The following is a 25,684-nucleotide window of genomic DNA, read 5'->3' as shown; positions in this document are numbered from 1 at the left end:
AAAGAAGAATGATAAAATGCAGGTTTATATAGCGCAGTACCCCCATTTCAGATAGGGCTCACCGCGCTTTACAATAAAATATACAAATTTAAGACTAAGTGTCGTAAAATATGTACAGATGTCAACACAATTTCACATGACATTGGCTAAAATATACATATGTAAGACTAAGTTACGTAAGAAAAAAAAGATATGTAAATCGACACAGGCGCCATCACAGTCTCAAATCACACAGATGCAAATCACAGCAAAACACAGCACATCACATTCGCCATTGTCAAAAATAAACACCAGGGAACCAAGTATCACGAAAAACACACCAAAATCATCACATGCATACAGATCAACACAAAGAGCACATCCGGCAGCAAAATCACAGCAAGCATATGCAGATGAAAATTTTCAGTGAGAAAGTACATTTTGAAAAGATATGTTTTGAGTGCTCTCTTGAATGCGGGTGTTGGGGTGTAACGGAGGTGTGAGGACAGTGAATTCCATTGTGTAGGTGCAACAAAAGAAAAGGAACGTTCACCATAAGTTTTATTACGAATCTTTGGAATTGGACAGTGTGCACTTCTCATTTGAAGAACGGAGTTGCCTGGATGGTGAATAGACAGAAGAGTAGATCTGAAAGATAGACAGGACAAGAATCAATGAAAAAAATTGTGACAATGGACTGAGAGTTTGTATCACTACATGGTCCAAGCCTAAGCGGCTCTGCCACGGTGCGCCTCCGGCACAATGAAAGATCCCAGCTGGACACAATAGTCCTGGCACGTCACACCAGGCCCACGCCATATATAGGACACAATTAATGAAGAACACCAGCTTGGCACAAATGAATGGTCCTGGGACGTCACAACAAGCCCACGCCATATATATGACACAATGCAGAACACCAGCTGGGCACTATAGTCCTGGGACGTCACAGCAGGCCCACGCCATATATAGGACACGATGAAGAACCCCAGTCCTGGGACGTCACAGCAGGCCCACGCCATATATAGGACACGATGAAGAACCCCAGTCCTGGGACGTCACAGCAGGCCCACGCCATATATAGGACACAATGAAGAACCCCAGCTGGGCACTATAGTCCTGGGACGTCACAGCAGGCCCAAGCCATATATAGGACACGATGAAGAACCCCAGTCCTGGGACGTCACAGCAGGCCCACGCCATATATAGGACACAATGAAGAATCCCAGCTGGACACTATAGTCCTGGGACGTCACAAAAAGCCCACGCCATATATAGGACACAATGAAGAACCCCAGCTGGGCACTATAGTCCTGGGACGTCACAACAAGCCCATGTCATGTATAGGACACAATGAAGAACCTCAGCTGGACACAATAGTCATGGGACGTCACAGCAGGCCCAGGCGATTTATAGGACACAATGAAGAACCCCAGCTGGGCACTATAGTCCTGGGACGTCACAACAAGCCCATGTCATGTATAGGACACAATGAAGAACCTCAGCTGGACACAATAGTCATGGGACGTCACAGCAGGCCCAGGCGATTTATAGGACACAATGAAGAACCCCAGCTGGACACAATGGTCCTGGCACGTCACAGCAGGCCCACGCCATATATAGGACACAATGAAGAACACCAGCCCTCTCTCTCTCTCTCTCTCTCTCTCTCTCTCTCTCTCTCTCTGTAGTTTGCAAGTCATATTTTAGTGTGCATTCGTAATACTGATATGACTCGATGTAGGTGTTTTCTGTAAAACCGTGTGTTTTGTAAAGCACCTAGAGCAGATTTCTGGATAGTGTGCTATGTAAGTATCCATATTGATAATGATAACAAAAATGATATTATTATTGCTATTATGATCATCATTATGAGAAAAAGTAGTATACACCTTAATTACCGATACTGATCTACTTGATGTCTGTCTTTATATCCATATGTGGCTTATCTGTAGATATATTTATGTCTAGCCGTATCATAACCTATATCATTGTCATTAATATCCCATGCACAAAGGGGCAGCTTTGCGTTCCTGCCCTTTTTTTAATGGGGAGTGGGGCGAGGGGAGGGAGGTGTGGGGGTACTGTAGGGGAGGAGGGTCTGGTACACAAAATTAGAAAATAAAGAAAACTCAAACGCGCCCAGTAGGACAGTCCATGTATGTGGAGTGATGGCCTAGAGGTAACGCGTCCGCCTAGGAAGCAAGAGAATCTGAGCGCACTGGTTCGAATCACGGTACGGTCGCCGAAATTTTCTCCCCCTCCACTAGACCTGGAGTGGTGGTTTGGACGCTAGTCATTCGGATGAGACGATAAACCGAGGTCCCGTGTGCAGCATGCACCTAGCTCACGTAAAAGAATCCATGGCAACAAAAGGGTTGTCCCTGGCAAAATTCTGTAGAAGAATTGATTTTGATGGGAAAATCAAATAAAACTGCACACAGGAAAAAATACAATAAAAGAAAGAAGAAGAAGAAGAAAAAAAAGAAGAAAAAAAAGAGAAAGGGTGGCGCTCTCAGTGTAGCGACGCGCTCTCCCTGGGAAGAGCAGCCCGAATTTCACACAGAGAAATGTGTTGTGACAAAAAAGAGAAATACAATACAATTATGAATCATTTTTATGACCTATACATGAGTTCATTAGTTTGTGCCGCACTCTGTTCTGTCAGTTGCGTTGAAAGGGAAAGGCAAAATTCGCTTTCCACTGCTTCTGCCTACAAACTCGCTGTTCCTTTCATGCAACTGTCTTGACTGATTAGTCTTAGCTGCCGAGTCTCCCTGATATCGAACTAAATAAACTTCAACACCGCCGGCATTCAGAATCACCGTCATCCCGACTCGACGTGCTCTGTAAATCCATGCACACTGAAGAGTGCAAAAGACGGTAGGCTTACATCACTGCTCACAGCACTTCACCGGCCGCCTGTGAAGGGTATATGGAATCCAACACAAGATTGCCTAGCTGTCTCTGGCAAGGCAAGGCAAGGCAAGGCAAGGCAAGGCAAGAAGTTTAATTCATGTACCCTCTGGGGGCATGGAAACATTATACATCAACGTCCTCGACGCGGCACACCATGTAAACAAAAAGAGTGATCTCCAAAAGTAAAAAAAACACACAAAAAACAACAAACAACAACAATACAAAAGGCCCACACTCCACCTTCGATGTGTCAACATCAATGCCTTGCAACTTTCAAAAATAACTTAAAAACTGACGCACCTCTTTGAATTTCACCGTGCCGATCCAGATGCCTGCGACAGTACGGTTACAGTGCAAACGTGTGCTGGTTTCTGTTTTCTGTTTGTTATTGAGGTGTTGTGTCAGGGAAGCCGGGAGGGAGAAAGAGTCAAATCAAATCAACTAAAACTACTTTATCAATCCACATGGAAATTAACTTGTGCAATCACAGGCTCGTTGTAAACATCAACATAAAATGAACATGCGCAACATAAAAAGAGATTAAGAGCTCACGATAGACTAACCCTCCCCCCCCCTGCCTCCCAACACACACGCACACACACATACACACGTTAAGACAATAGGGTATTGCACAACAATATTTACAAATAAAAACATCCAACAAATAAAAGGTAGGTATATATATAACTAAAATAACACGGCATGCGCGCGCGCGCGCGCACACACACACACACACTTGTGATTTACTATGAACGTGTGCGTTATCTGGGCATTGCGATGTAGACCTATGTAACAGTGATTGCTTTTCAATATTCGGATGGGTTTTTCGGTAGTGTGATATGGTTTTAAACATCTGTGTATGATAATAGTGTGACAGTACTGTGATATGGGATGGCATCATTTCGGTCAAGTTGTCATCGATGTTTCACTGACACATGTATTTTTATGCTGTGCGAAATATTTTCCAGTGTGTGTAAGTGCATATATTACTATCAGTGTTTGGTTTGATGTAGAGAGAAGCACCATTATATGAAACGCTTTTAACTGAAGCATAAGCTGATGGTCTTCAGTACAACAATGCAAATAAACCGAGAACCAGGATGATGTGTAGATAACCGACATACCTTGTAACATGATTCGAAACTTTAAAAATCAAAAACACTGAAGAAGATAACTTTTATAAATGAAAAATCCGCGGTGTTTCATATTCGGACCACTTGCTCCTAATATTGCCAAAACATGTCCGTGCCAAATATGAAACAGTTCCATACTGATTAGCACCACGTGCTACTAATGTATACTGGCACTATTTGTCAGTGCCTAATACTGAAATTGGGAAAAAAGATCATATCACCGGTTATGCCTTTCTAACTGTGCTGATAAACAAAGAACTGAAAAACAAGGAAGCTACACAAGAAACCATAATAGTCCTTCACTTAAAAACGTCACTTTAAAACAATCACTGACAGTTATTACAAACGTAAGCAGCGCAAAGGTTTCCCTTGCCTATAAGAACTCTTCTGACGTCCATTTGGCTCGGTGCATAAGCCGCGATAAGATACAGCCCTGACCGATCTTGATAATCCACGCCGGATTACAAAAAAAAAAGAAGAAAAAAAAAGAGATAACGTGAAGGCAGTACTGACCCAAATATAGGCGCACACACACACACACACACATACACTGACACACTGACGCCGGCACAGACACACACACACACACACGCGCGCGCCGGGCGTAAATCAGCTACTGACGTGACCGCGGCAGTATGTACACCTATTTCAATAAAACACGTCTTTTACGCTCAGTAGTTCGTCTTCAGTATGAAACAGTGTTTTTATAATGAGACTATTATGTGTTTCATATCAGGAATTGTAAGCACCCCACTACAATGCCTGCATGCCTACTTATTTCTGAGTTACTGGAGTGTATTATTGTGATATTCGTCTGGAGATGATTGCAAGTTTTACAGAATGATGCAGAACAAATAACTTACTGAGAAAATTATCAGCACAAAACGAAATTTGAAAACTGACTTTCAGTAGTTGTGCTCAGTCACTGTTAATTTGTTTCTGCGTTCGCCATCTCCGACACTGACTGCATGTCCAGTGAGCGGTCACTGCATGGACTCGGAGGTAGGTACATATATCTCCTGTTTTCTGTCAGTACTCCGGCAGTGCTACGATCAACTGATTTTCGAAACGGCTTACTCCCATTAGTACACTCACTAGTTCGAGCGGTGTTTCATAACAGTGAAAGACACAAGCTGTTTCATATTTGGTACTTCTCCCCAATGCGCAGGGTCATTTAGTTCAAAGTTGTCACTTTAGTCAGTGCATGTGAATGCATGATGTCAGTTACACATGACACATAAAGTTTACGTTGTCCCGGGCGATCGATCGACGCTGACATGGCCGAGAACCGGGCTGCGCAATACTGACGGATGACGGACTGAATTCAATGATTATTATTATTATTATTTTCATTATCATATCAATCAATTTTGAGTATTTGGAGTGAGTTGATAATCTCTGCCATGTTCCATGATCATTAACAATGGAACCAGGCGCACTGAGTTCTGTTCTCATTTCTATAGAAGTGCGTTGATGTGTTACTTTTCCGGCGTCTGGTCGTCAGTATCAGTCTTTTGTTCATCACAGCTTCACAATGATAACCGGATAAAACAACAACTTGACTGGTAACTTATCACAATCAATACAAAAAACTGATGCATCTTAATGGTCAGCAGGCTCCGTGATTTTAGTTACCACTTTAACTACTCGTCTGCACGTGTTACTAGGTCCGGTCGGGTTGTCACTGATGGAGAGAGAGAGAGAGAGAGAGAGAGAGAGGTATAGTACACGTCTTTGTAGGACATGCATGGTTCACCCACATTTTAAAAATTATTTCAAATTATTTATTTATTTATTTTTTTTTTTTTAAAGATTGGCGGTAAATGGATGCGGACAGACATAAGAACTCCTTTTTAATTTTTCTTTTTAAAATGAGACTCTTTAAAAATAAATTTCACATTTCCTCCAGCGATCTCCAAACTGCGCTGAGGTCGTTGCACTGACAACGAAGATTCGGTGCATTGTCAGTTTTACAAAGCCGTGCGGTGCGGCTCTGCTTGTGATTTGGCTCTGCTCATTATGTGACGTCACGCACAAACAGGAAGCCACTGCGAAGCCTCAATGAGGATTACTTTTTGTGTCAATTTTGGTCTGTCAGCACACAAGTACTGCCTTATTCTCAACATTGTTGACTGGCGAACAAAGATGGGAATCCGGCTGAGCCTGTAGTGATGCATACTGCAGTTTCAGGATCGAATTGTAGCTCCCATAAAGGGTAAGGGTAGACTTTTATTGTTCTGTTGTCGGCTTCCCAGTCGATGAAAAAAATCCGTCTTTCGACTTACACATTGGGGTGGTTGAAGGCTTTTGGTCGGTGAAGTTCCAACCACACACAGAAGCAGGTAATGTAAATGAAACGGAGCAGATTCCAGAAATAGTAAGCTGGTCTGGAATGCAATTTGACTGTATTATTGTGACAGAAATTACGTTATCACAGAGATGAATACCGACCAACCGGTCGTTGAAAAATGAAATTAACATTGAATGAGTCAGGCTATTATTTTTGTAAACCACTACAGCGACAGCCTTGTAACACAAAAATTTCTGTACTCGAGTTCATGACAAATAACAAAAACAGTTGGAACGCCCATTTGCCCAAAGAACAGAGTAGAGGTGCTCTCACTCTCAGGATCCAAACCGAAAGGATCACCAGACAATCCATTCAGTTTTGATAAGACAATGACAATCATCTGCCATCACAGGGTTATCTTCAAGTCATTATGATCATAGGGCAGTCACAAAAAGACCTTTGTTGATTATATATCTAGTTATATGGTTAACTGCTAGCATGTATCATTTTGATGATGCCGGAAAAGACATTTTGTAGTATAAAAAAAGTGATCTTAAGTTACACTGACATAGGTGATTAGCAGTGGTATGAATTGTGAGTAGTATGAAGTCAGATGATGCTAGTGCAAACTTTTTTGTTTTCATTTTAATTTAGCTAGCCACTTAACAGGGAGATGGCAGTGCATCCATATTGTTGGGTAGCAGTGGTCATTCTTCTGTCCAGTGAGCACTGCATGATACACAGAACTGAGACCGACCTTGTAAGTTGTATTCCCACTTGATGTGTATTGCTAGCTGAACAGACCAGTTGATGATGTACATGTTTTGAAATTTAAAACCCCAGTCTCAGTTGCTTCCAGTGCTCAGCTGTCAAGGTTACCCACCCACTTATTGACTCAAACGGGAGGACTGGGACCACAGTCATGCAAGTCTGTGTGACTGGATTGACAATGAATCATCAAGTGCTTTGGGTTTCATTATGGATCATGAACTGTACATGTGTGTTTTGAACTGTTGTACGTGTAGTTTTGCTTTTAAAAGTAAAACATTTCTTGACCATCATACACTGCAGGTGACTGAATCCTCAGCAGAAGTGTGTCTTGTAATTTTGCTTAGAATTTACAAAAAAGAAGAAGAAGAAAATCTTGCCTAAAAAAACAAACTGGAAACTGCAGGTGGCTGTATGAATCTGGTGTGTACATATGATTCCTTTTGCATAAATTACAGCTTTGTTAGACTCACGCAGTATCTAGTCAGATCAGTGTATACTGTATGTCATCATAGCTTTTACAGTTTTATCAGCTTGATACATATAACCCTTTTTAAAATTCTTGACACAAAGAACAGGGAAAATTTGTAGTGTTGCAAACTTAGTGTTTTCTTAATTTGTAAACTGTATTCTTCCTAGAGACCACAGTTTTGCACCTGCATTGAGTTCTAATCAAAATTATGAGTGTAACTAATCAGGCTAATAGGCACTGTCAAAAAGTGGTCTCCAGCTCCAAGCTAGGTGATGTGGTTTGTCTATGTAGTATGTGATTGTTTCATTAAAGTCATGGATTAAATTGTAGGACTGAGTATTAGATAAGGAGGCCATTCAACATCATCATCTGATGGGGTTTTACCTTCAGCCTTCAGTTGATGAAGAAGGTGCTGTGTGAACTGAAACTGAATTACTGAATCAGTGAATATTATACAAATATAATGCAATATGTTCATAACTAACTCTAGTAACAGTGCTACGACTTTACAAGAAATGAAGACCAGACTGCTTTTTATTATGGCACTGGCCTGAATGAACTTTTGACTGTCCTTCATTATAGAAATGACTCATAAAGTCATATTAATCATAAGGATGAAGGTGACTGAATGGTTAAGACATGTAAATCTGCCAACACATTGTCTATAAGGCTCTGGGCTCAAATCCCAGTCTCGCCATTTCTCCCAAGTTTGACTAGAAAATCAAATTGAACATCTAGTCATTCGAACAAGACGATAAACAGAAGTTATGTGTGCAGTACGCACTTGGCGCACTGAAAAAGAACCCACGGCAGCGAAAGGGTTGTTCTTTGGCAAAATTGTGCATCACTCTGATGGGTACACTGTGCATTCAAGGCCTGACTAGCACGTTGAGTTATGCTGCTGTTCAGGCATGCATCTGCCTGGCAGATGTGGTATAGTGTATATGTATATGGATTTGCCTGAACACAGTGACACCTCCTAGAGAAGCTGAAACTGAAGCTGAATGTCAGGACCCAGCAAATCACACTCATGAAAGTCATTTATACAATGTATATAAGTGTGGCTTTTGTGTGGCCTTTGGCATTGACTGTGGAATGGTTAAAGTGGATTATTATAATTTATATAAATATGAATACATTATCAGCATTTTGTTAAACAATTTCACCTTCATATTGGGCCATAATTTGCAACTTCACTTCATTACTACGACATTAGTACCAAATTTTCTATCCAATGTTGATGATTCTGTCAATATATTATAAACAATATGTTATACTACAGGTAGGAATCATGAGTTGGACACATACATGAATTATATGTAGTTAGGGTGTGCTTTAGATAAATATTTTTCTGCAGATTCTTGTTGGGGCAAGTTTTTTGTTGTTTGTTTGAATTTTTGGTGCACTCCTTGAATGCTGTGCTCCTGGAATTTTCTTTTTGGGAGGGCTTAAGTCCAAACAAAGATGGTGAATGAATGTTAAACAGTCAAAACTTTTTCAGTTTGCTTTGGATAAGATTCCCTATGGAGACTGAGTTTGACTTTTACAGCACAGACCACAGTCAACACATTGCATTAAATTAAAAGAAATAATGTTGTCAATGATTAGCCAGACATCGGTTATACAGTCTTGACATTCATTCTAGCTTGTAACACTGTTAGTAGTCTAAATGAAAATATTATGTGGCCTTACAAAAGAAAAGATGAAAAACATATATATATATATATCACTCTTTGATGTGGGAATCAGTACTCATTCTGAGATGTAGATCTGTATATCACACTGGTACTCAAAGACAGATCACTGAGGTAAAAGGAGAAAAGAAAGCCTAATTTTTCACTGAAGTAGCAACAGCAGAAATATTGTACAGATGGCAACAGTGCGCACACAGTCAAGTTCAGGTCTTGTTTCTGAAGTGGCTGCACTAAGTGGTACTGGGCTCCTGGTCTGGGAATGTGTTGTGTTTCATGAGTCGGCTCACTTGTGTTGATCCTGTTTGACTTGGTTACTGCAAGTGACTCAACCAAGATAACAAGTGGGCTGAGAGTGAGATCACAACGCAGACTGATTGTTTTGCTGTTTGGTACGATTGCCCTGTTGCTCAAGCTACTAGTACGGTATATATATAGTTTATACAGTACATCTTTATAATATTTCAGTGACAGGGAAATCAAAGTGTGTTCACATACTGGAAAGTGTTTGATCAGCAAGTCTGGACATTTTTGTATATGTACCCTGTCAGACCAGTTGGCCTGTGTGAAACTGAAAGAAACAAGGTGGGAAGTTGACTGTATAGTTTAATGTATGTCATAGTCCAAAGGGTGTTACAGAAAGAAACACACATGATCGAATGGTGATTTGACGTAAAGCCAGTGTTACCAGGGTTTGAAAAATAGGGAATAGTTCAAGTAGTACTAGTAGTCATTATTTATCAGTAACACTAGTTGTAGTACTTGTAGAATTTTTAGGATATGATTATGTGCTTGTGGAAATTATACATTTCTGAATCTTCGTTGTTCTAGTACACCAGTAGTTGCAGTAACTTATCATCATTATCAGCAACAACAGTGACAGGAATAGAAGTAATAATAGTGGTATTGTTGTATTGTGATTATATTGTGCTTGTGGAAATAGATTCTGGACTAGTAAATGAATCAGTTTATCAATAAATGGATAATGGAAACATATATATATGTAAATGATATATCTGCCACGGTTGGTCTGGAAGATCGTTCACCAGTTTCAGTCTCAGTACAAAAGTTTTAGATGGAATAGTAAAAAGTAATATTTGGAACTGCAAAGATATTTTCAGATGCCTACTGTTAGAAAACAAAGGTTAAAAAAAAAGAAAAAAAAAGAAGGAAAAAACGGAAGAGTAAGGGTAGATGCTTTGAGTGTGACAGGATTCAATCTGGAAAGGTAGATTTATCAGAAGAGCAGTGCTGGGTTTGTACTTGGAGGAGATGTGATGACTGTAGCTTATAATACTGAACGTGAAAAGATCCTCATGTCTGCTTAGACATGTGATACTGTGTGAATTAGACCCATCTGACATTTCTTCCTTCGTCTTCATTGGTGGGCTGAAACTCCTGGCCTGTGTTAGTGGTTTTTTTAGACTGCCAGTGGTTTTTTACCTGTAAGACCACTTTCACCTGGGTACCGTTCAGGTAGCTGTATTCTCATTCTGCTTCGACAGGGTGTACATGTATGTGCTGGGTGTGTTCATGTTTACCTAACCTATTGAATACCGACATGGTTATACAAGATCATTCAGTGTGCATGGTGTTCTGTTGATGCCCGGGGATAAAGACACTAGCATTTGTGTACAGGTATACTGTATGTATTCACCTGGAAGACTCACTGTTTCATTTTAACCTACCAGGCATTGATTTATTGGCAATGGAATTTGAACCACACAGCTCACTGAACTACAATGTAGAAGTCCAACTGTCTAAAGTTTAGCCAAGTGACACTTGATCCATGGAAAATATACGAAGTGTCTGACTCTGAATATGTAAACATGCTGTTGCTTTTTTCCACTGGAGATTAAAAATGAAACATATTTTCTAGCCAGGTGAAGCTTGATCCATGAAGAAATAAATTTTCAGTGAACATTCTGTTTTGTTTCTGTATGGGTTGGTTTATTTATTATATTTGTATTTGTATTTCTTTTTATCACAACAGACTTCTCTGTGTGAAATTTGGGCTGCTCTCCCCAGGGAGAGCGTGTCGGTACACTACAGCACCACCCATTTAAAATTTTTTTTTCCCGTATGCAGTTTTATTTGTTTTTCCTTTCGAAGTGGATTTTTCTACAGAATTTTGCCAGGAACAGCCCTTTTTTTGCTGTGGCTTCTTTTACGTGTGCTAGGTGCATGCTGTACACAGGACCTTGGTTTATCATCTCATCCGAATGACTAGCATCCAGACCACCACTCAAGGACTAGTGGAGGGGGAGAAAATATCGTTGGCTGAGCCGTGATTCGAACTAGTGCGCTCAGATTCTCTCGCTTCCTAGGCGGACGCTTTACCTCTAGGCCATCTCTCCACTCCATATGTAAAATTATACACTGTAGTTTGTATACACTGTTGATTTGTTTCCATTTGATAAAGTAAAAACATGTTTCTGATGTTTGGGACTGATATACTAGCACTGATATTCTTTCTCATTAGTTTTTATGAAATCTATGATTTATAACTGCCATTTTAATGCACAAGCATGCAGTCATTATCTGTCTCTGTCTATCTCTCTCTGTCTTGTGTCTCCATGTCTCTGTCTCTCTCACTCTTGTTTGTCTCTCTTTCTGTGTGTGTGTGTGTGTGTGTGTGCGTGCGTGCGTGCGTGTGTAAGTGACATACTTGATCACACCCCAAGATATGTTTTCCTTGCTGTATACATCATAACTCATTTACTGATTTGTTAAGATGTAAGTAAATGTGCATGTTATTTGATATCTCATTTGAAATAATGATGAAGGAAGAACATTATTGATTAAAACAAAAGATAAAGATTTATTTCTTTCAATTACATGGTTTGTTTAATCATTTGTTTGTCTATTCTTTTAAAATGATTTTTTTTGGGTATATTTTATCATGTATTTAGATCATAGACAAGTTGAAACCACCTGCAGATTTATACATTTTTAAGAATTGATTGAAATGATATAGATGTATTTTTTAATGTACTTGTAGATAACATGTTTACTTATGGTGGTTGGTTGCTTGTTTGTTTAGAGTTGGTGGGTTAGTTATTGAAGTTAGTCAAGTAACTATTTAGTTTTCTGTCATTCAAAAATGTTTTACTTTTTACTACCATGCAGTGACACAGATTTTCTTACAGACACAACATGCGTGTACACACAGGCATGCACACACACACAGTCTGTCTGTCTCTGTTTGTTTCTTTCTCAGTCTCTCTCTTATCTCTCACTCACATGCTATCAAGCACACATGCATCCACACACACTCATATCATACAGTGAGAGAGAAAATCTCGCTTTACTTGGTTTATCTTTAATGTCACCTGTAGGCTGATGGTTTGTGACTTACATGACTGAGAGAGATTGTTGATTATAGCACTTAGCACTGTTAGTCATTACAGTATCAGTCAGGTGTTAGTAAACCTGATGGTAAATAGCTACTGTACCAAACGCTACAGGCAAATTAGTTGCAGCATTTATTTTATTAGTCATTCTGGACAGAAGCTAGAATTTACTGAATTTCAGGTGTTTTTGACAAGGTTTCATGTTGGTTTTTTAAAATTTTATTTTGTGCCTATGTTTTTATATTGTGTAGGTCCTTAGGATTAATATATCTGACTTCCTAGACCACTGTTAGTGGCCTTTTTCAGTGGTCTCTTGCCAAAGTGTATGGTGGTCATGAGTCATTTTGTGATGTTTGTATGTATCTATAGTGAGGTCAGGATGGTTTATGTAAGTGTCAGTATTTTATTTGATGCAACATAGATTTACTAGTAATGTTATTCTTTTATTCATGAAAAATCCTTAATTTACATGGTTGATGTAAATCATTTTCACAGATAAAACAACAAACAAACAAACAAAGACCCCCCCATCCCCCTATTGATTAGCATGAGATTTTTTCCCCATTTCATTTCTTGTTTTCAAAATGTGGTCTTTTCTTTCTTCCTTACCAAATTTCTTCAGTTCTTTTTTTCCTTCCCTGTTACTCTTTTCCTTCCTTTTCAAATGTGGTTATGTTTTTAGTTTGTTCAGAATGGGACAAAGTGTATTAGCTAAGATACTAAGATGATATTGCCTTCTTGAAATCTGTGTAAAATAATTTGCCTCTTTTTTTCTGTACAGTCTATTTAGGTTTGGGATAAGAGTACAATCTGAAACAAAGACAGTATATATTTATAATGATGTCCCACCTTTTGTAGAGATCATGATACAAGTTTGTTTAAGATTTTACCTCTTTGTTTGTACAATCTCTTTTGGTGGCGGTGAACTAAATTCTGTGGAGATAGAATTGCCTTGTACAATCTTCCTGAAAGAGTTTGCCTCTGGTTGTTTTTTTTTTTTTGTGTGTGTGTGTCTGCTTTGTGTGTGTGTGTGTGTGTGTGTGTGTGTGTGTGTGTGTGTGTGTGTGTGTGTGTGCAGTCTATTTCAGTGCAGATGAGCGAAATTGTGTAGAGATAGTATTGTCCCATATTGTCTCATAGAAGTCTGTCAGAAAGAGTTTGCCCCATCTGTTGTGAAGAGTTTGCCTCTTCTCTTTTTGTACAGTTTTTGTGTTGTGTAAGATTCTAAGAAGTGAGTGGTATGCTGTGTCTGACTGTGTCCCTGGCTGTTCACAGGCAGAACGCAGGATGCTGGAGGCCTGAGGGTGGTGCCCATGGGGAAGTGCCTTTCATGCTGTGAGAAGCCGGTGCCGCCCGGTAGCTCGCACCCCACTGCCAGCCACCCCCTGCACACCCGACCGGCGGCCCGCCCCTACACCTCCCTTGCCCAGGACTCGCGGGAAGCCACCAAGTTGCAGCTCCAGCCCCTCGTATCCCAGTCCTCGCCAGGCCCCACAGACAGCCTGATAGGGCCCGGGGGAACCCCCACCGAGAAAAAGATGTTTACCCCTTACTCCAAACTGCCCCCTATCAAACGGCAGACAAACGGGGAGAGTCGACGCCCGGCAACCAACATGGGGAGTGTCAACAGTGCATTGACAGGCAGGGAAGTGTCGGAGAGCAAGATGGCTGCTCTCTTTGACAGCTACCGGGATGAGGATGAAGATGCTATGCTTGAGGATGGCATTGAGCGCTTCTGTGCCGATCTTGGTGTCCAGCCGGACGAGTTCATCGTTCTGGTCATAGCTTGGAAATGCCAGGCTGCCAAGATGTGTCGCTTTAGCAGGGAAGAGTTTATCTCAGGATGCAAATCCATGCATGTGGACTCTATCAAAGGTCTCCAGGCTAGGTTTACGGAACTTATAGCGGAAGTCCTGTCCCGGCCGCAGTTCAAAGACTTCTACCGCTGGACTTACAAGTTTGGCCTGGATTCAGATTCTGGTCAGCGCACCCTGCCACTGGAGATGGCGGTGATTCTGTGGCGCTTGGTGTTCTCGCAGAACCCTCCTGCTGTGCTGGACCACTGGCTGGAGTTTCTGGAGAAACATCTCAACTTGCGCGGCATTCCGAAAGACACGTGGGACATGTTCCTCAACTTCACAGAGCAGGTTGGGGAGGACTTGAGTTCTTACGATGACAATGAGGCCTGGCCCAGTCTGCTTGATGACTTTGTGGAGTTTGAGAATGACCGACAGAATCAAAATGTAAAGACAGACTAGTGACAAGTTAATACACACACACAAAAATCATTGTGAAGCAGCTGCCAGCCCCCACTCTGCTCAAGTTCAAGTTCATGTTATCACCATGGCCACATTGGTTCATTGTGTATGTCTCCTTCAAGAGTTGTTGTTTTCTGTTTGAATATCCATCTCCTTTCTACCCCATCATCAGATGTTGTACACATCAGACGTGTGTGTGCTGTGGCCTGCCTGTTTCCTTATGAAATAACATAATGTGTCTTTTGAATGGTTGGTTTGTTTTGTGAAATTGTCGATTCATTGCTGTTTGAAGTAGCTGGTTAAAATTTTACAAACCGTGATTGAGAGAACTTTACAAACTGATGACTTTCATCAGTCATCAGAGTAGTAATGTGATTGGTGTTCGATGAAATATGCTTCATCATGCCATGACATGATAGCTGTGTGCATGCAGTATGGAGCTCTTCTGTCTTTTAAATGAATTGTTTGTTTTAAAATGGTAGTGTCGATAATTAAAACTGTATGATAAACATTATTTATCATATTTTGTTGCTTGGCTGCTTGAATATTGGGAAAACATACATGTACGTGTGCGTTCAAAGGAATCACAGATTATTTATTTACAAGTTGACAGTTTGAAATATTTGATTTGTTCTAAGTAATTATCATTATCAAGAGATTGATGGGAGCTTTGTAGTCTGATTTGTGGTTGCTTTCTGCTGTTGTTGTGTGTGCTTTTTGTTTTTCCATTGCTTTTTTATTTTTTTTTATTTCTAAGGCTGAAAGGAAGATTGTGTGTGTGTGTGTGTGCGTGCACGTGTGTGTGCATGCACACATGTATATTGTGATGGGTGAATGCTTGTGAGTGCATGTGTACAATCTCTTTGCTGTGTCTTGTGAATGTGTTTGTGCGCGCGTGTGTATATATATATGCTGGTGTTTCAAATTAAAAAAAAAAAGTTCAGTTTTGTGTTGTTAACCTTCATTGACTTTCAGTTTCATATTTAGACTATTTCGACCAAGGAAATAGTTTGACATGTGGGTGTTTTTTTTTTTCTTTTTTCCCTGACACTGTAACTTAAAAAAAAAAGAAGAAAAAAGTTGAACAGCAGGGAGGTTGCCCTGTTGTTCAGTTTTAGGTTTTCCTGTCACCAGGATTGTTGTCTGTAGGTCAAGATCAGAGTGTGGGGATAATGTGTGGGATAATGTGTCTACCATCAACTGTTCAAGCCTTGTGTGTGTGTGTGTGTGTGTGTGTGTGTGTGTGTGTGTGTGTTCAGTGGGTTTTAAAGTCTGTTTTAATGCAGTTTTGAAATAATCAGTGGGTTTAGATTGTCCAGTCAACCATTTTGATATATATATATATATATATATATTTTTTTTTTACAATGAATTTGTTTTTAGGGTCTTGAGAAGGTTAATTTTTTCAAATCAGACTCAAAGTCTTAATAAGCATAAGATAAACATTTCCCCCCTTTCTTATTTTGATGAAAAATCGATGAAATTTGACATGAGTCAAAACAAAAGGGATTACAGTTTGTGGTGATTAGAATGTCTTTTTGATTACAGGTCAAAGTCATGATAGCACAAGAATTCTGTCATTCATCTGTGCCCAACCCCAAACTTTCCTCACTTCTACAAGTTCTATATTAGAAAATGGTTCATTTTCATCTTCATATATGAAACTAGTATTATCAGCACTAGAGACCAGTAAAAACTCAGAGGTGTGACCTTTTTGTGGCCTTGAGAGAAGGTCAAGGATGCCAGTGTAAATGTTTTCATTATTTTCCTTAAGATTTTACACAACCAGAAAAAAAATGTTACCAGTATCAAAATAGTGCATATGGCTTGACAATGTAGTTTTCTTATAAAATATTATTTGTATTATAGTTTTTGTGTATATATGTGTTTTTGTTGTTGAAGTAATGGGGGCATTTGGGAAGGTGGGAGTTTGCTAGATGATGAAGTTTGTCTTGTCTTGCTGCTGTGGAAAAGGACAGTGTTCATTATTTTTTTCTGTTAATTTTGTAACTTAAAATTTTGAAGTTTGAATTTGTATCACATTTTGATTGCTGTTGCCCAGTTCAGTGATTTTTTGTTGTGTTTTTTTTGTTTTTTGTTTCTATTAAGAAATTTGGCAGGTTGACCAAAGCAGGAGGTATTAAATATTTCTTCTTCTTTTTTTGAGGGTTTAATTTTTTTTAAAATTAATGTAACTGTAACTACACCCACTATATATACCATATACTAAGGTTAGGTAGAGATGTTGCAGTTTGACTTGGCTTTTGTTTTGATGCCTTGCTGTGTGAGAGTTTTCAGCCCAGCGCAGAAAGGACAATGTATGGTCAGCTTGGCACCAAGCCAGATTGAATGTAATCAAAATGAACGATTGTAACAAGAAAGAATGTTCTTTTAAAATTTACACATGATAATCTGTGACAGTCAGACAGATACAGGCCCTGGCAGGGGTCTGATTCCTGTCTGATGCACAAAAAACCACAAAAAACCCCCTACTCCGTTTCTTTTCACACCATAATCAAAGCAGTAGTGGAAGAATAGTAGTTATATATACACAACTGGATTTTCTTTTCCCCGACACAAAAGCAGCATTAAAAGGGAAATAGTTAACAAACATTTTAAAACTAGATTGGAAGGAAACAACAGTAAGACAAGACTAGATTAGTAGTCATATAATCACCTACTCCATCCCTCCCTTCTTTTCTCACACTTTGGCCGCTTCAGGATAGATTTAAGCGATTTGTTTTCTTTTGAAATTAAAGCAATGATTTAATTTTTTGTTTTATTTAGTGACTGTTTAGGGCACTGTATTTTTTCTTTGGGATAAAAAAAAAAAGGACATTGCGCAGAGAATGTTTATTTGACATTCTGCATTACCATTGAGGGTGTACTGATTGAGTGATTCATGATACAGTTTTTTGATTAAAAATATTTTTTTTTAGCACTAGGATTGAGCTGTTTCATTCACAATAACATAATTGCAAACTTAAACTTCAGTACATATCATTCACAATAAAATAATTACAAACTTAAACAGCAGTGTGCTCGGTGGGCCACTTACTTATATGAAGTATTTGAAGCAGCTGCCTGCTTCAAAATAGTTACTTACATGGTTAGTTACACCTGACCTGCTCATACTAGTCCAATTGACTGTGATGATATTTTCTGAAACTCAGGTGGTTCTGGGAATATGAAAATTTTCCATTTGCTTTAATTTTGTCAGGTCTGTTGATGCTGACAGTACCATCGGTTGACAATATATTGAATACATATGATATAGATATGCTCAATAAAACAGTTGTCTTCTGACTATTCATAAAACCACACAACTTGGCATTGTGTTATCTGTCAGGGGCATAGGTTCAGAGAAAGGATTAAATATGCTTCTCAAAACTTTGTGCAGACATGTTCAGTGCTGAAGGTTTATAAATCATATCACTGATGATAATAAGAAATTTGAAAATGTATTTTAAGATGTGATACTTCACATTATTATTTCAGATTTCAAACCAGCCCTCAGGATGTGGCATTTCTTCAAGTACAGCAATTGTGGAGAAAATATGTAACATTTCTTTTATAGAAATAACATTTGAAAAGTGAATTATGCCAGAGGATCTTTTCAACCTTCTTTTTTTTTTTTTTTTTTTTTTTTTTTTTTTGATATTGCAAGACTACAGCAATAACACAATATTACACAAATATAGAATCAGTCAACCGGTGTTGCCAGCAGTTACAGTATAAACAGTTGTAAAGTTTTCTCTTTACTTTAAAAAACTACAAAAAAACCCAACAACAACAACTAAAAACTGAACAAACAACAAAAAGGCTTAGTCATGAAGAAGTTGACCTGAGATTGAAAAAAAAGACTTTGAGATTTATGAATTTATTTCAAGACTTAAAATGATCACCATTCACTCATTTCAGTATTTGATAATGGATGAAGTATGTTTTTCTTTTCTTTTATTTTGACATGACAGATGAGTTACAAATGTTGACACAGAATGGTGATGTGGATTCTTAACGATGTTGTTGTTAGTTTGTTGATGGTATATGTTGTGATGCATGGAAATGGTGTAATGGACTTAGTTGTGACGTGTGTCAAGTTGTGTACTATAGCTGTTGAACTGCATTTTAACACAAGTAAAACTGGTGTTGCTTTATGTATATATGGAACTAGTTTTAAAGATACCAGTAATATCTAGGTATAATACATTCATCAATTTGTATGCAAAAGTCTTGTTCATGATTGTGAATCCATTGCTTTATATTCTTTTTAATTTGATTTTTTGACAGTTGGTAGGAATATCACTTTTTTTTCTGAATGATTCTTTTTTTTTTTTTTTAACAGTAGATGTAGTTTAACATATATGGATCAGTCCACACACTTTAGACTGGAACTTTAATAGGTGAACTCAGGAAATATTTTTAAGGCTTTAGTCGTGCTTTGCATTCAGTTGTGAAGTACTACTGTGACTGGTCCTCCATCTCTGTGAGCTTAATCATCTTCATTTCAAACATTTCAAAGGCTTAGGCTTGCTTGATCAGCCACAATTTATTTGGTCAGTACATTTGTTTTTCATACATATTTTGTAGAATCTTATTTGTCATCAGTGACAACAATTGTGTGTACTGGACTGTCAAACAAATGAAAGTATTACTGGTGTCTGTTTTAATTTTTGACTTCAGAAAACATTTACGTAAAAATCCTGTGAATTTTTTTTTCTAGATATACAGAAAGCTTTAAGTTGAGTGAAAATTTAGAACTTCTGTATCACAGGACAAATGATAACCCTAAGTTGAGCTTTCTCAGAATATCAAAATGAATTTGACGATGTAAACAAGCTTGTAATTTGTACTTAAAAAAAAAAAAAAGTTTATGAAAGCCACCATGGCAGAATTGGTTAGGTATTGGACTTCTGATTCAGTGTTCACCAGTGATCAGGGTTCAAGACCCCATTTTGTATGGTGGGACATTCTTGGAACAGATGGTTTGTTCCAATTTTCCTCACTCCACCTGATTGTGGATGGGTACCTTGCTTCTGGTGGGGAAAGTTCAAATGGTGGAAGGAACGGATTGGCTGCATCTTCTCAGGCCGAACCTTAGACACAGTGGATATGAATTTACTGCCCCAATGGAGGTAAAAGGCAATGGACTTTTAACATTTTTTTTTTTAGGTATGTTGTAAGGAAGTTGAGGAAGGTCCTTTTTGTTGAGCAATGTTGGGAAATCTTTCTTGACATTACCAAACAGTAGAAGAGGAGAAAGAAATCAGGAGTTTGATGAAAGAATGTCCAGACTCAGTGGCTATTAGTTTTTGCTTGTTTGTGTTTTTTTCTTTGTTTTTTTCTTTGATGTCTGGTCTCTGTCTCAGCCCTCCTTGCGTCCTTTTATGAGTGTTGTATTTGTGTGGATGTGTCTGTATATATGTTTGTAAGCACACACACACACACACACACTGCCGTTTAGTTGCAAATACATTATTGCACTTTGTCACATTCCAAATGAATAGTGTTAATCACATTGTATGGTTGTGCATTTAAGTCCTGGTGAAAAAGAATTTGTACTAAACTTCTAAAGAAATTTTGAGAAAACATGGTCTTGTCAAGGATGTGAAGTTGTATGTTGTATTTATCGGAGCATTTCTGTCAGTTGACTGCATATTTTCAGCTTGGAAGATAATCACGTTTTTTTGTCTTTTCAAATTATGGCCACACAACTTATTGAAGAATAAACAAGTTGAGACAGTTCATATCATAATATTATGAAATGACAGGCAGTGACTTTGTTTTTTTTTGTTGTTGTTGTTTTTCAGTTGTTGTTTTATTTTATTTTATAAAGTTCTCATTGCTGTACCAGCCAAAGCTTTAACAGAGGAGCCCAGTTACCAGTTCATTAATTGATAGTGATTTCTCGTAGACTGCTGGTCTGGTTGTGGCTTGGACCGGTGAATTCAAGTTTTATTTTAAAAATGAAAAAAAAAAGAGAGAAAAAAAAGAAAAGAAAAAAGAATAGATAATTTTGACCTTTATCTGCATTAAAAGTCATATGGGCTGTGAAATATATTGTTGAGTATCATGATGGTCCATCGTCAGTTATTTTCAAATTCAGCTAGCCTTTAGAGTGACTTAAATGTGAGAAATGGATTGTACATAATTTGAGTATGTATTGAAAATGACAGGTCATTTTGACCTTGACCTTGTTTCAAGGTGACAAAGTCAAGGAAACTGTCTTAACATTAGTGCTGATGAGTTATATATTAATGTGTATCAGGACTGTTAGACTGACTGAAGTAAATTTGAGGTGTGGATGTTTTTAATTCTCAAGAGTTCTCAAGTGTGAGAGCTACTGCAGTATTGTGATTGATAAAGGTTCTTGATAAGGATCTGCAGGAACGGTTTGAAAATTTCCTGTTCCCATGGCTTGATTTCTGGATTTTCTCAAAACAGAAATATAGAAATACGACAAAAAACAAAATGAAACAAAAGAAAAAAGCAAAACAACATTATTTCCTAATTCTAAATATATATCATTTCATATCCATTTAGATACATACATGCAATACAAATTATAATACATACATACATACATACAGCATACATTATTATTGGTTGAAATCGCCAGTTTCTGTCAGAGGTCTTGCTAAAACGTCCGCACCCTGTCTGTAAACCATGTTCACCCCTTGCTGCAGGATCTTAGTCGTTGGATGATCAGCACACTTTGTGCACGTGATACATGTCTTTGAACATGTGAACTGGAGAAGAATGATGTGTGTGTGTGTGGCTTTGCCTTTTTTAAAATCTTATTTTTTTTAATTAGTTTTTCTTTTTGATAATTATTTTTGCCTTGTTAGCAACACAGCACCTGTAGGGAAGCTCAGAACATGAAAAAGCAAGAGTTTACAAAATGCATCGAGTTTACGAATGGTGTGTTATGCTTGGTACAGTTCATGTTAAGTGTTAGATCCAGTGTTCTTTTATTCACACAGTGCTCACTCATGACAAAAGAAACATGTGCACTAGCTTGGTGTTGATCATAGTCTCCAGTATTTTGCCTCATATATTCTAACTACCATAACATAAAAAGAAAAAAAAGAAAATCATGCCATTATCATGAGTTCACAGATTTCAGAGCTTTGTAAAAAAAATAAACCCAAACAAAAAAACAACAACAACAACAAAAAAAAACAAACAAAAAAAAACAACAACTCCAGAGTAATGCAGCAGTGGGAATATAATTGAGTGGAAATGATCTTGCTATATATAAACCAGCATTATTTTGTTTGTCTGTGGTAATATTTTGTTCATGGAAAAAAACAGTTTGTCAATTTTTTTTGTCTACAGGGAAATAACCTTGTTTTGGCCCTGCATTGTTTTGTTTGTCTGAGGTACAACATATAGAAGAAGTGGGAGGTAGGAAAGGTGGGGAAGAGGGGGGTAGGGAGAGAGAGAGAGAGAGAGAGAGAGAAGCAGCAGATGTTCTATTTCATATTTTGATTCATCTGTATATGTGTATGTTAGAGAATGAGAACGAGTGTGTGTGTGTGTGTGTGTGTGTGTGTGAGAGAGAGAGAGAGAGTGTGTGTGTGTGTGTGTGTGTGTGTGTGTGTGTGTGTGTGAACTAGTATACAATGTATGTGTTGTATGCATGCGTGAACATAGATGTGTACCCAACCAGTCTTATTTATTTAATTGAGTACGCAGTATATTCTAGAAATTTATACCAATATGTTTAAAAAAGAAAAAAATGATGTGTGAATGCAACAGTTAAGGCATCTGTGCTGAAATGGTTCTAGTTCCAGTGAATAAAACATGTTGTATTGATCAATATTCATTGCATTCCTTTAAAACACAGTTGCCACCTAACATTTTTACTCTTGTCTTGCTATCTCTGTCTCTCTCTCTCTCTGTGGTCTCTCTCTTTGTGTCTCTCACTCTCTCATACATATATTGTTTCTCACAATCACAGGCATTAATTCAACCATGCACAATTTTATGCTGAGAAACATCACTTTGCATCTCAGATGTACACACACACATGCATGAGCACGCGCGCACGCACACACACACACACACACATATGACACATTTAGAAATTTGAACTATGAGTATAAACTTTGGCAGTCTCATTTTCCTGATAAATGGTATACATTAAAGCTCAGTACACAGGTATCTAAGATTGTCTTATTTATTAATGTTTTTTTTTTTTTTTATAAGAAAGGTCTTTAAAATGATACACAATTTTTTCCCTTGGAACTGAAAGATAACTGCATCACTGTACGTCTTTGTTTACCCACATACTCAGATTAATTTCAATTTTATTTGAAGGAGTCCTTTTCTCTGGCTTAAGTTTATTGGTTGCTCTTCTGCCTGCCTGAGATAATCCTTTTTTTGTACTTGTAGTTGTATTGTGCATAATCTTTATATTCAGTGAGTGTGAACCAAGTCTTTGTGAGGAAAAAAGAAAGAGAACAATAATGTGTTAGTGTTGATTTTTGTTGTTGCCTTTGCAAACTGTATTGGGACAAAAGCTTCCTGTTATTATCTATGACACACTTGAACCATAACAAAAATATGGATTGCCTATGTCATGGCTTCTCAGTGGTATATATATAAAAATCTATATAGAGTTTTGTGTGTGTGTGTGTGTGTGTGTGTGTGTGTGTGTGTGTGTGTGTGAACATTAGGAGGAAACTATGGGTGCACATGGGAGAAAAAACTGTGAATAATTATTTTCTTTTTATTCATTGCTGTACCATCCATTTTTGTCTCATTTCATTGGAAACATGAGAACTTGATGATGTCGGATCATAATGTGGGTGTGTCTCATACTCTTGTTTTCTGTAGTCTTTCTCTCTCACTGTGCCCTTTTTTCCCCATTTGGTGATTTTTCTTTTGTGGGCTGCTTTACAGTGGCTGGATTTTAAATGTTTCCTGACAGTAAAAGCATGAAATGTGAGCTAATATTTATTTCTGTTCCTTTTTAAAAGATATGACAGCTTTTTTTTCTTCTTGTCAGTTTTCATGTGATAAGACTGTGGGACTTCAGTTATTGAAGCTATGTTTCATGGAGTTATGGTAAGCTTCACGTTTGATTTGAGTATTTATTTTTGTGGAAAATCAGCCTTTGTCATTAAATACTGCGATATTTTATGTTTTGGGAGTTATGGCAAGCTTCATATTTATCTATTTGTTTTTTTATGTGGAAAATTGGCCTTTGTCAGTAAATACTGCAATATTTTTTCGAAAGAAACATAGAGTCAACACAGATCCATTGTGTTTCTTTCTCAGACTGTTCATTATGGATGTACATGGCAATCAGAATGTGACTGTTCACTCTTCATTGTATGGAAATATATTAACGAGCCATTGAACAGATGTTGTGATGTGAACTTAACAGTTCATTATATATCCATCAGTTTTTGTTGTCAAAGTATATTATTGGTCATCATTGAATCCTACATCTTTCATCTCATTTTATAAGAAGGATGTTGTAGAACTGTGCTGATGGGTTATTTGTCACCTTAGCTATTATCAAGTTATTCTGCCTGCTTGTCTGCCTTTCTGTGTGTGTATGCAGTTCATCTAAACCTGAAGTCATCCATGTCCATCTTCAGTGATTAATTTGATTAACAATACCACACATGAATTGCTATTAAAATGCCTCAATGTTCCGATTGCTGGCTTGGCCTCGTGTTTGCTTTAATAATCATGTAGGATCTTTTTTTTTTTTTTTTTTTTTTTTTATAGTTTGCATTGTATGATACTACATGTTCTAGTCATGGAACTTCCAAGCTTTTTTTTTTTTTTGTCTTTTGTTTGCCTTACTGATTAAATGGTTGGAAGATGTGAGTCAAGAAGGTGATTTTCCAGTGCAGGCTGGTTTTGTTTCTGGTGTGTTCTGTTTGGAAGGTGGAAAGTCTTGTTGAGTTTTAACTCTCTTTGTCTGTCTCACACACACTTACAGACACAGACAGACAGACAGACAGACAGACACACACACACACACACACACACACACACACACACACACAAGCATGCACCTGAAGACCCATCTGTGTCAAGAGAACTGTGCAGCTCTTGTGCAGCTCATGTTGGATAATGACATGATCCATCTGAAGCTGCTTGTGACTTTGATTTAAGAAAATCACTTACAATAACTGTAGAATATGCCAACTCATTTAGCTGTTTTCAGCACCAGTCTTGGGGTTGATAGGAACCTTGTTGAGGATTGAATCTGAGCTTTTACCCACAACACATGCAGTAGTGACTGCAAACTGCAAAGTATATTATTTGAACTTGAGAATGTGGGTGAAGCCATTTGTGTGTGTGTGTGGATTGAACAACAGCCAATGTACTGTGGAAGAAGTCGTACACACACACACACACACACATATCTAATGAAACACAAATCTGGCTGAAATTATTAAACTTCCCCAACCCAAGTTGGGTTCCCATTCAGACCTGGGTGGAGTGAGGAAAATCAGAGGAAAGTGCCTTTCCCAAGGACACCACATCATGCCGAAACGATGCCTTGAAGTTGAACCCTAATTACTTGTGAACACTGGCTCAGAAGTCCAATGCCTACTCTGTTCTGCCATGCCGCCCCACTTAATCTCCGGTGCAGCAGGACCAAACAAATCTTAAGAGTCATGTCATAGCAGAAAGAGAAAACACGTCTTTAGTATTGTGGAAGGAGGAAACGTGTCATTGGTATTGTGGAAGGAGGAAACACGTCTTTGGTGAAGTGGAAGGAGGAAACATGTCTTTGGTACAGTGGAAGAAGGAAACATCTGGTGAAGTGGAAGGAGGAAACATGTCTGGTAC

The 25,684-nt window shown here is 38.3% G+C and overlaps 1 protein-coding gene across 1 annotated transcript; it reads left to right on the top strand.

Moving 5' to 3' along the window:
• The first annotated feature begins 6,088 nt into the window (after window positions 1–6,088).
• Window positions 6,089–24,711, top strand: LOC143292684 (DCN1-like protein 3). The gene is made up of 2 exons (XM_076603187.1): window positions 6,089–6,246; window positions 13,881–24,711. Exon 2 carries the CDS (start codon window positions 13,919–13,921, stop codon window positions 14,861–14,863), a length of 945 nt encoding a protein of 314 aa, XP_076459302.1. The 5' UTR covers window positions 6,089–6,246; window positions 13,881–13,918; the 3' UTR covers window positions 14,864–24,711.
• The last annotated feature ends 973 nt before the right edge of the window (window positions 24,712–25,684 follow it).

The sequence above is a fragment of the Babylonia areolata genome, chromosome 18, assembly GCF_041734735.1.
Source record: "Babylonia areolata isolate BAREFJ2019XMU chromosome 18, ASM4173473v1, whole genome shotgun sequence".
NCBI lineage: Eukaryota > Metazoa > Mollusca > Gastropoda > Neogastropoda > Buccinidae > Babylonia > Babylonia areolata.
The sequence above is the reverse complement of the archived record's forward strand: the minus strand, read 5'-3'. Positions and strand labels throughout refer to the sequence as shown.